Here is a 12,132-nt window from a genome sequence, read left to right on the forward strand (position 1 = left end):
TCATCAATCAATCCTTTTATTTATGTGATAGGTCTGTATTTAAAATGAATATTTACCACAAATTAAAGGTATCTTAGGTTATTAGATATATTATTATAAAACATGTTTTAGTTAAGGAGTTATTGATACTTCAAGTGCAAAATGATGATATAAAACCTTGATAAAAATACACTTTTAAGTATCAATCACACCACCTCCAAAATCATTGCATTCTTCCACTTGGGTAGGTCACCCATTACAATAAGACCGCACTTCATGTTTTTCACTTGGGCAGGTCGCCCATTACAATAAGACCATTTTGAAAAATCTTTGTATTTTTCACCATTTTGTAAAAATCTTTGAAAGATCTTTCCATTCCCCCACCTGGGCAGGTCACCCATTACAACACGACCACTCTTCCTTTTTTCCATTTCTGGGTAGGTCGCCCATTACAACACGACCCCTCTTATTTTTTTTTTCTATTTTTGGGTAGGTCACCCATTACAACTCAACTATTCTCCATGTTTTCTTATCTGGGTGGATCACCTATTAGAATAGTCCATTTTTCCACTTGGGTAGGTCACCCATGATAACAAGACCCCTCTTTCCTTTTTCTTTGGGTAGGTCACCCATTACAATAAGACCGCACTTCGTATTTTTTTTTTCATCTAGGCAGGTCGCCCATTACAACAAGATCACCTTGAAAAATCTCAGCATTTTTCACCACTTTAAAAAATCTTCATGTTTTTCACCTGGGCAGGTCACCCATTACAACAAGACCACTTTGAAAAAACCTCCAAAAAATCTTTGCGTTTTCACTCGGGTAGGTCACCCTTTATAATAAGACCACCTAAAAAAAAAACTTTTTAAATTTTCTCTAGGTAGGTCACCTATAACAATTCGACCATTTCATCATTTCTATTATGAGTCCATCATCTCATTTTCTTTCTTTACAATGCTTACTATCTTAAGTCTCTTACGAGACTTTCAATCGTAAGCATTATAAAGAGGGGGGCAATTGTCATAACCCAATTTTGGGTTATTCCCCAATTTTTGACCCATGTTTTGATAAATTTTTAGAAAAATCAAAAAATAATGAAAAACAACAAAAATCCAAAAAATACATTTTTAAATATATTTGCCTTGTTTTTAGCATTTTCAGCATCATCTCAAAAGAATTTAAATTTTCAATAATATTTGGAATGCGTTCAACTTTTAGCATATTATTTTTAAAATAATTGATTTTCCTTATTGAGTCATGTTGATATTACTTGTTTTCAAAAAAATACAAAAAAATAAGAAAAATTAAAATTTACAAAAAAATTAAGGGACTAATTTTGAGACCCAAATAACATTTTGCCTATAAATAGTAGTCTTCTACACACATAAAGAGGGGGAATTTGACAATAAAGAGGGGTAATTTTGCAATTAGAAAGGGGTAAAAAAAAAAAAGAAAAACCCAAAAACCTAAATTTCCTTCTCCCTCATCTGGAGCCGCCGCCCCCCCTCCTCGTTTTTAGTTTTTCTCCCTTTTCCTGACCGACAGCCTGCCACTAAGCTTCCCCCTTCACCAAGACCGCTGCCTCCCCCTCAACCACGGTCTCTCTCCTTCTTCCTCTGCCCAGCAGCCACCGCGATCTCCTTCTTCACCAGCTCCCTCTGCCCAGCAGCCACCGCGATCTCCTTCTTCACCAGCTCCCTCTGCCCAACGCCACTCCATTTTCTTTTCAACCTGCAGTCGATCTTCCCCCATTTCCTCTCATTTTCAGTTGACAGCACAGTAGCCCCATCTCTCCTCAGCCAGTTGGTCTCTTCCCTTTTCCTCCGCCGGAGCTTCAACGACCACAGACCCACGGTCTTCACTGTCGGTCGTAGTGGCGACCGAACACCAACAACGTCTTCTTTACCTTTGGTCTCTTCAACAGCGGCGCCCACAGATCCCAAATCAGTCCACCTTCTTCCCTCGGCAGTAACCCAAGCACAGCAACGCCGCGCCCACAGTCCCAAATCTGTCCGCCGTTCATCCTTCTACACCATCATCGGTCAGTCGCCCGGCGAGCCACTTAAGGCTCCATAGCAGATCTGCTACCCGAAGAAGGAGAGAGAAGCAGATCTATGAAGAAGAGAATCGACTATGTGGTTGGGTTTCCTGTTGTTTTGCAGGTCACACCGGTGGCGACGGGAAGAGGGGAGGAATCTGTGACTGACCCCTACTTTTTTGGTGTTTTGTGGTGGCGCATAACCTATACGCTGCCAGTGGAGGTGGCGTGTGGAGGAGACGCGCTGCCACTGTTCCTGCGCACTGTTCCAGCTTGTAGAAGGTCTTTAATGCAATTTCTGGAGTTTTAGGGACTATTTTATAAATTTTAAATTATTTAATGTAATTTTTATTTAGTTTTGAATTTTTTATAATTTGTAATGTTGGTGTAACAAAAAAAAAAAGAATTTTTTTACATATTTTTTTAATGATAAAATTGCAAAGATTAAAGAAGAGTTTAATATTTTGATTGGATCACGGTCTAGAATTAGAAACTTGTACAAAAGTTGTATTTCTAAAATTCGATGAAAAGAAAATTTTTTTAAAACTTCTTTAACACATCACAGCCATAAAGCAGCTTATCTCAGGTAAGGTGCATTATGGGTGCTAATATCTTACCTAACCACAACCAGTCCCTTACTTGTAAATCTTTGAGAATACCAGTACACTCAGGTTCCCTAGTAACTCGCAATTAAATACTAGGTGGCGACTCCCAACAAATCCAACAAGATCAAATCAAATATAACAAGAAAAAAAGCGATAGTCGACGCCGCACGGATTTTTAACATGTGACATATAATATAAACTTTTGTTATTCAATTGGAAATAACATATAAAGAAGGTTCCAATCAGATTATAGATTGTTAACATGCTCACATTAGTTATCTTATTCTATTAGTGTTAATACTTGTAAATCTCGTTAGACATTCATGATTATAACTTATGTTAACAACAAATCAAGTTCCTTTCATAACTTAGGTATCGGTTATACCATACAGTATGTATGGGCTATGAGAGTGCCAAGTATTTGTTGTATCAAGTGTTATACAACATAAATCTAGATTAGTCATTTAACAAGCAAAGTATTAAAGAGTGAACAAGATAACAAATACAAAACATGTTAGTATCAAACATTAAAGTCCATATTGAGTTTACATCATACTTATTCTTACACCATTAGTGTAGCCTTTTCACCTTGACATAATAAACTTAGCTAGACATAATGAAAGAAAGAAAAATAAATAAACAAAATAAGAACATAAATAAGATAAAAGGTAGCTAAGTAAATGAAAGGAAATGAAAGGCATAAACTTGATATTAATGAAAGCAAAGCATAAACATTACAAAAAATACAAAGAGAGAAAGCAAGAGCATGATCTTGATCTGGAAACCCAGATGCCTAAATGTATGGCAAATGCCTTTTTTTATAGGTCAAAATTAAGAGCTATTGATTTGATGACTAATTGATGAGTGGGTGACCAAAATGTGTTTGATCTCCCTATTAGCAAGCTCTACTTGTCCACTTGTTTGAGGGTGATAAGGGGTGACAACTTTGTGTGTGATTCTATATTTCTTCATTAAAGAATCAAATGGCTTGTTGTAGAAATGTGTTCCACCATCACTTATTATGGCTCGAGGGACTCCAAATTGACTCAAAATATTTTCTTTCAAAAACTTTATCAATGTTTTATGATCATTGTTTCGACTTGGAATTGCCTCTATCCATTTTGAAACATAATCTATTGCGAGTAATATGTATAAGAAACCAAATAATGGAGGGAATAGACTTATGAGATCTATATTGCAGCAGTCAAAGATCTTAATGACAATAATAGGATTTAAAGGCATCATGTGATGTTTTGGAATAGATCCCAACTTTTGACAATTCTCACAAGTCTTGCACCAATCTAGCCTTAGAATCTTTCTTAGAAAGAAGATATTTCAATGCTGCATGATCACTAAAAACAACAACAGGTGAGCTAGCAAGATAAGACCTGAATTTTTTACATGGAAATACTACTACAAGTAATTTTTTTTCAGTGGTGACATAATTTATTTGAGCACTATTTAAAGTTTTACTTATATAGTAAATCACATAAGGTTTCTTATCTTTTCTTTGTCCCAAAACAGCACCCACGACATAATCACTAGCGTCACACATTATTTCAAAAGGTAATGACCAATCGGGAGGTTAAATGACATGAGCACAAGTAAACAAGTTTTTAAGTTTAACAAAGGCTTCTTCACAATGTTCAGTCCATTCAAAAATAGTATCCTTTGTTAGAAGGTAACTTAAGGGCTTAGATATTACACTAAAATCTTTGATGAACCTTTTATAAAAACCAGCATGTCCTAGGAATGGTCTAACATCTTTAATAGATTTTGGTGTTGGCAAGTTTGCAATTAACTCGATTTTAGATTTGTCAACCTCAATTCCTTTTGATGAAATAATGTGACCAAGTACAATGCCGTTTGTTACCATAAAGTGATATTTTTCCCAATTCAGCACAAGATTCTTCTCTTCACACTTGGTCAAAACCTTTTCCAAGTTAGTTAAACAATCATCAAATGAATTGCCAAAAACAGAAAAATCATCCATAAAAATCTCAAGAAAATGTTCAACTATATCACTAAATATACTAAGCATGCATCTTTGAAATGTGGCTAGTGCATTACATAATCCAAAAGGCATCTTTCGATACGAAAAAGTACCAAATGGACATGTGAAAATAGTCTTCTCTTGATCTTCCAATGCAATTTCAATTTGGTTGTAGCCCGAATAGCCATCTAGAAAACAATAAAATTCATGACCTGCAACTCGTTCTAGGACTTGATCCATGAAAGGTAAAGGAAAATGATCTTTTCTAGTCACTAAATTAAGTTTCCTATAGTCAATGCATATGCGCCAACCAATAATAGTTCTAGTGGGAATTAACTCATTGCTCTCATTTGTTATCATAGTGACTCCAGACTTCTTGTGTACGACTTGGGTAGGACTTACCCATTTGCTGTCAGAAATAGGATAAATGATTTCATTATCTAGAAGCTTAATGACTTCATTTTTCACTACTTCTTTCATATTAGGATTTAACCTTCGTTGTATTTCCCTAGAAGGTTTAACATTTTCCTCTAAATAAATTCTGTGTGTACAGATCAAAGGACTAATTCCTTTTATGTCAGCAATGGTCCATCCTAATGCATTTTTGTGCATTTTCAGAGTTTGTAATAACTTACTTTCTTGATGTGCATTAAGTTTGGAAGAGATTACTACAGGAAAAGTTTCATTTTCTGCCAAAAATGAGTATTTGAGATTGAATGGCAACGACTTCAAATCAGGTTTGGGTGGTTGAACACTTGAAGGCATGGACTTAATTGATCATGGTGGCAATTCCTCAATTTGCAGCCTCCAATTACTTGTCTTTGATTCTTCCTGAAAATAAATAATTTGCAAATCATCATATTCATCAATCTCAATTTCACTGGAAGTGGTTTGAAATTGATCATGAGTTAATGTTTTAGTAAAGTTCACTTCCTGTAAATCATTATCATCTCTAGGTTGCATGCAAATGTTGAAAATATTCATCTCCAATGTCATGTTTCCAAATGATAGCTTCATCAGTCCATTCCTACAATTAATCAATGTATTAGAAGTTGCAAGAAATGGACGTCCTAAAATAACAGGAAATGAATTACATACTTCAACAGGTTGTGTGTCCAAGACAATAAAATCTACAGGATAAATGAATTTATCGACTTGTACTAACACATCTTCAACTATTCCTCTAGGCACTTTTATAGATCTAAGATGAGGGGAGATTTTTTAGAGAACTAGGGGGAGAAAAGAACAAAAAAATAAAGGGATAAGGGAGAAGATTATAGAGGAAGAAGGAAGAAATAAGAAGAAAGAAAAGGGCTCCACCACCAACCTTCCTCGCTGCTACTAGAAGAACCACCTTGAGCCATTGTCAACAACAGCACCACCATTGTCAGAAACAAAAGAAAAAAATAGAGGAGTAAGAAAGAGGGAGAGAGGGGGGGACATTATGGGGAGGTTTACAGGGAATGAAGGAAAAATAGGGGAGACAAATAAAGAGGAAGGAATTGAAAAAGAAAACAAAGACCAGAAAGAGAGAGAACCAGGGAGAAGAGAAAAACAGTCAAGGAACAAAGGATAAAAGGACTAAAGAATGAGAGAAATAGAAGCAAAAAAAGAAGAAAAAAAAAACAAAGCAAAATGAAAACACAGAGAAATAAAGAAGAACCACCGCCACCAGCGAATGTCGCTGTGAGCCACCGCAGGTCATCTTCCCACTCTGCTCTTCCTCCTCCTCTTCTTATTCTTTGCTTTTACAACCTCCACTTTTTTGCAAGTGAACAGTGGAAAGAGAAGTAATTTGCTCTCCACTGTTCACATTGCAAGTGAGCTCCCAGACCTAAATGGTTGGGCCGAGTCCGTCTTAGTCCAAAAAATATCAAAAAATCATTTTGAAATTTTTTTTGTGATTTTCCGGCATATTTTTATATCAATTTTGCTTAATATTGGTTTGTATTTTTATACTGTAAAGATATAAATCTGATATTAAAATACCAGTTTTGTTGAAAAATTGCAAAAAATTATAAAACAACAAAAAATATTTTGCTGTCATGTAGACGACCATGTCTCTCAAAGATAAAAAAAACATATCATATTTTTATACAATAAAAATTCAAAATATGTTGTAGTATGTATTTTGAGCTTTAATAAACAATTTATTAAAGCCATGAGAACTAAGCCAATATTTCAAAAAAATAAAAAAATATTTTATTTTCTTTTAGTATATGGGATTACAAACTTATACGTAAAACATATTTCCGATATTAAAAGGATAGTTCTTTTATATATAGACATTAGAACGGTCAAGATCTACCCGATAAGATAACAATCTCCTTACTGAGGAGGATTTACTCGATAAGATAAAAATCAAATTTGAAAAAACAAAAAACAATGGATGGATAATTTTGGATTGAAGGGTTGAATTAAAAAGAAAAATTAAATTCAACAAACAATTAAAAGAAGAAAGCATTAAAAGAACGAGGGATAAATATAAAACAAAATTAATCTAAGAATGAAAATGAAAACAATTAAAAGAATATAAGAAGGGCCACAAGGGCAAGAAAAAACTTAAAAAACAAAAAGAACAATTGAAGAAATAAAAAATAATAAATTTAAGTTGAAGAATAAAAAAAATAAAATAAAAAATCTATAAAAAAGCGACAAAAATTACAAATAAAATAAAATATTATCAGCGCTTATCCATTAAAAAAACAACCAACAGGTGTAATATCTTGACAAAAAAGCCGCCGCAGGGAATCCAATGAGACGGAGAAATGAGGTTCTTAACCGGCAGATTCGGCCACGCCGAAGGCCGCAGATTAGTGCATAGGGCACGAGCCACACCTTGTTATGAAGCCATAGCTGTCATTCTCAACGATTTAAGGTTACGCCTTAGCACAGAAGCGGCTCCGTATGCCTAGGCAGCTCGTCATCCCAAAAAAGTGACCAAGCTTTCACTTTAGTATAATAACAGCCAAAATTGCTTATACCCCCTCCCCTTGAATTCAAGGATTATTTCAAAGAGACCCTACATTTAGCATCCTCAGGAATTAATTATGTTCCATAGGTATTATTTATTTATTTTTCACTTGGTCTTGATAAATTTCAGTCCGACAATGCATTCCTCGAATTCTAGTGAAAAGGATTATGCATGAATAGAAATTGCGCAGAGCAAGTTATTATTTAATATCGAGTTTGATTGATAACCAATCAATACATATAATAAATAAAAAAATAAAGAAAAACAAATCAATAGTATTATTACAACAAGAACAGCATCGATCCTAGACGAAAATATGAGAATTAATTCGAAGACAAAGATCCACTGATGTCCATAAGCTAGAAGAATAGAATTTGTCAGACGTGGAAACCTAACATGCTGCAACAAAGTTTGGCTTCAGCGTTTGGTGCTCTTCTGATGTGGTTTCCAGTAGGTCTTGATCTTACGAAAAGGGCTCCTGCATTGTTAATAAATTAGTTTGTTAAGCGTGAAAAGTGAATACAATAAAATTGGTAGTTATGGAAGATGATATACAAAAATACCTTATTATATATTTCATGCAAATGTTTAATCAATTCTCGACTTCTTACGGCTACGAGCCGATCCCTCCTCCATTCGAGATTTTGATTTTCTGTTATTGCAATCATTTGTGTTACGAGAAATGTTGAGAGATTTTTTTATAATAATAAGTGGAGATGAAAAGAGCCCTTACATGTTATCTTGGAGTTTAGTACTTTCGTCCTTCCCCAGAAATTGCTTAAACCACTTCACAGAATTCTTGGCATATCGTTTCAAGTTGTTTTCGTAGTCAATGTAGAAGAGACCAAACCTTGAACTATAACCGGATGCCCATTCAAAATCATCCAAGAATGACCAAGCAAAAAACCCCTTGACATCGACACCATGGTCACTGCAAAAGTCAAGTTTTTAGAGCAGATCAGACTGAGAAACAAATTCCTTTTAAAATAAAAACTAGTACAGTTTGGAAAAGGAAGCCAGAACACGAATTTGGAAAGAAAAAACTCACTTGATAGATTTCAAAACATTGTGGAAAATGTCTTTATAATATTGCTCTCTTATGGCATCATTGAGGGCTTCCTCTAATGACGAGGAATTCACGTCATCAACTCCTAATTAAAAAAAACCCAACAGATCAGTAAATCAGAGCTTCTTGACAACTACAACCATAAACACATGAGGGTTGTTAACCCTGTTCTTACCATTTTCAGTGATATATATTGTTGGACTTTCATACGCGTCCTTGATGTAATTCAAAAGATGACGAATACCTTCGGGATAAATATAAAGCCAACCTGAACCCGCCTGCGAATTTGATTTATATATCTCAATACCAAGGGGGAAAAAGAAAGATTCTACACATATCAATTACTAATTTGTTGAAACAAGAATGAAGAATCACATTCACCTGTGGGCCTATTGGTATTCCATTTCTCTCCCCTGTACGTAAAATAGTGAGAAAGTGCAGACTTTTATAATTATTATTATTTTTTATCATTTAATCAACAAGTAAATAAATATTTCACCTGGCCAGTTAAGACGAGCATCTTCCATAAACCCAATATTCTTATAGTTAACATCCTCAACATTCTGAGCATAATATGTAGTGTAGTAATTGACCCCAATAAAGTCATAAGATCCTCTCAGCATCTTGGATTCCTCCTCAGTGAATCTAGGCAATCTTCCTCCAACGTAGTCGTGCATATTCTGTGGATAGTCACCTTTCGTTAGAGGATCCATGTACCTGCCAAAAACATAGAATTTAATATCTTGGTTTCTTCTCCATAGAATTTAAGAATCCAAATTAATGTTTCAACTTATTATATTATCCAAATCAGCTGGCAAAGTGCTTACCATCCAAGCATAAAATCAAGGCTTCGTTTAGTTGCCATCCGATCACTTTCACTAGTTGAGTAAGGTTCAAACCAATGAGAAACGAGGGTTATCCCAATTTTTCCTCCTTGACACGCCTGACGAGATTTTTCAATGATAAAATTAGCACAGTCACACTGAAAACTTTGGTGAAATATGTTATGAAACGAACCACAAATTATAGCTTTAGCTTTAGCTTTTGCAAACCTGATACTTTTCCTTGTATAATTTCACAGCCGTTGCATGAGCAAGCAATAGATGATGGGTTACAATGTAAACCTCAGTGGCGCCAGAGATTTTGGGTTGGCCTGGATAATTCTCCAAAGTTGAAATTCTGCCGGGTGCCATTGTGCCCGTGTCATAACCATTGACACTAAACATAAAAGGCTCATTTAAAGTGATCCAGTGCTTCACTCGGTCTCCAAATCTTTGAAAGCAAAGCTCCACAAAGTCTCGGAAATCGTTTCTATATGAGTTTTGAAATTATTAGATTCAAGCATGGAGGATTTAAATTAAAGTGAGATGTTTATATAATATGAATACAAAAACGATCGCTTACAAAATATTAGGGCTCAAGAAACCACCATATTTGTCCTCAATTGCTTGTGGAGTGTCCCAATGAAAGAGAGTTACATAAGGCTGTATACCTGTACATTTCAAAGCAAAAATAATATGAGAAAACTAAAGTGTGAAACGTTTTGTATGAAAGTTTGGAAAATGCTTTTCAAATTTTCGAAATTCAAGCAAAGTAAGATTGCCCCTGCATTTACCATGGCCACTTCAAGATTCTTATTTAGTCGGTAACATTACTATGAAACACAGTCATCGAGGAAAAGGAAAGGGTTATAACCATTTTTTACGAGCTCATCGATGAGATTGTTGTAAAACTGGATCCCTTCTTCGTTTATTCCAGCACTTAGTCTGCCATCTGATGAATTCAAATCGATGATTGAAAAATCAAAGAAAGGAAAAATATGGGACTTCGAAAGTCAAGTCGCGTCCCATCGTCGTGAATTAAAAAGGAATGAGATGTAGGGTAAAAACAAAGGAAAACACTCACGGGGTAATACCCTAGACCAGGAAATAGAGAATCTGAAAGCATCCATTCCCATTGCCTTCATTCTTTGCACATCTTCCTATAACATTTTGTGTGTAAAATATATCAGCAAGTGCAATGGTGATCAGATCGACAAAAGGTAACTAGAAGAAAAATAAGATGAACATCGTACCTTATAGCGATTATAGAAATCAACTGCCACCTTTGCATTGCTATGGTCACTTATCCTCTCTGCAATTTTTCAGAATTTGTTCTTAAATTCCTTTGAATGTATATTATTTGATGACAACCATATGTACATCTTTAATTTGCACGCACTTTCTCCCCCTAACCCTCTCTTCTTTTGGATTTAATAGACAAAATACACTATGGTTTTAGGCAGGCCATCAACATGCTGGCAGGTGACTCCTTGAGAGATTTATATTCGTTGTTTTAGTTAGGAAAGATTCGTAACGAACTCCTGCATTGAATAAAGAGATACCTGGATGCTCCTCGATGAAGGTGTCCCATATATTCGGCCCTTTACCTCTCCTGTTTGTTTCACCTTCAAACTGCATATAATTTAAACGTTATCAGAGAACAAACAATTAAGGCGTTTCTCTCTTCAATTCGACCAGAGTACTTGAAGCAATGTTGTACCTGGTAAGCTGACGAAGAAGATCCAAAAACGAAACCATCTGGGAAAGAATTACGACTCAACTGGGCAATACTTCCCATGATATACACTTAGTCTTTGTTGAACAGCCTTGCAGAAGAGCAATAAAAGCTTGAGCAGTCCTAAAGATTGTTGGGTGATCAGAATAAAGAATGTATAGTGAGATAGCAGTGAAAAAATAAATAAATGAACGTATGAAGTTTGGATTTTGTAAGAACATCGACATGCCAGAGCCTATTTATAGGCATTATTCTGAAAGGTTATTCCCAACAACCAAGAAGGACAATTGTGGTCAACTATTATTATTTGTTTCAATTGACCGATCAATGAAAATTCAATTCGGAACTTCTAACTGGATAAGGATATTTCTCATTTGAGGAATTCATGGTGTTGAAACAAGCACAAAACTGAAGATTCCGTGCTCTAATTGCACTGTGAAGCCTAGCAACTGTACTTGAATCTTGCAGAGAAAATTCTGCAACCGGATCGTCAACATAAGAATTTTCAACGACATTAATTTTCTTGTCTGATGGCAATGAAGCCAGGCGAAAGTTTCCAGCCCAAGAAGAGTTATTAAATTGTAATGTGTGTATGTTGACCTTTCTCATTCAGACATGCACTATATTCTGAGATACAAAAAACATTACCAATCACTTGTTAGAAATTTCGCATCAAACAATTTTCATTTCTTTACGCTGAATTAGACAAGTCAAGCACAATACATGATCATTAACCAAAAGCCTAGGAGAGTAACCAATTACGATCAATCTCTAAGATGACCTTTCTTCAATCCCAAACTGACAACCAATCTCTAAATCGCGCAAGAAATGCTTTGAAGCGATCAACTAGTCATCAGCCTGGAATTCATTTGTCTATGAAACCATCAACTAGTCATCAGCCTGGAATTCATTTGTCTTTG

General features: G+C 35.2%; 1 protein-coding gene across 1 annotated transcript; it reads right to left on the bottom strand.

Annotated features, from left to right (window-relative positions):
* Positions 1 to 7,812: 7,812 nt before the first annotated feature.
* LOC105113360 (beta-glucosidase 12-like) lies at positions 7,813 to 11,395 on the bottom strand. The gene is made up of 15 exons (XM_011009515.1): positions 11,198 to 11,395; positions 11,040 to 11,109; positions 10,731 to 10,789; positions 10,562 to 10,637; positions 10,352 to 10,429; positions 10,061 to 10,148; positions 9,709 to 9,967; positions 9,484 to 9,599; positions 9,156 to 9,373; positions 9,038 to 9,069; positions 8,832 to 8,934; positions 8,639 to 8,741; positions 8,324 to 8,521; positions 8,154 to 8,242; positions 7,813 to 8,068 (listed from the first exon to the last, which is right to left on the bottom strand). The coding sequence occupies exons 1-14, from the start codon at positions 11,273 to 11,275 to the stop codon at positions 8,179 to 8,181; spliced, it is 1,542 nt and encodes a 513-aa protein (XP_011007817.1). The 5' UTR covers positions 11,276 to 11,395; the 3' UTR covers positions 7,813 to 8,068; positions 8,154 to 8,178.
* Positions 11,396 to 12,132: the final 737 nt, after the last annotated feature.

Source organism: Populus euphratica, unplaced genomic scaffold (assembly GCF_000495115.2).
Source record: "Populus euphratica unplaced genomic scaffold, PopEup_1.0 scaffold412.1, whole genome shotgun sequence".
NCBI lineage: Eukaryota > Viridiplantae > Streptophyta > Magnoliopsida > Malpighiales > Salicaceae > Populus > Populus euphratica.

Coding starts and splice junctions, on each gene's coding strand:
- LOC105113360 (XM_011009515.1), bottom strand. CDS start 11,275: ATGGGAAGTATTGCCCAGTTGAGTCGTAATTCTTTCCCAGATGGTTTC. Junction 9,968..10,060: donor TTCTTGAGCCCTAATATTTT/GTAAGCGATCGT, acceptor AAACTCATATAG/AAACGATTTCCGAGACTTTG. Junction 9,070..9,155: donor TGCTCGTCTTAACTGGCCAG/GTGAAATATTTA, acceptor TTTTACGTACAG/GGGAGAGAAATGGAATACCA.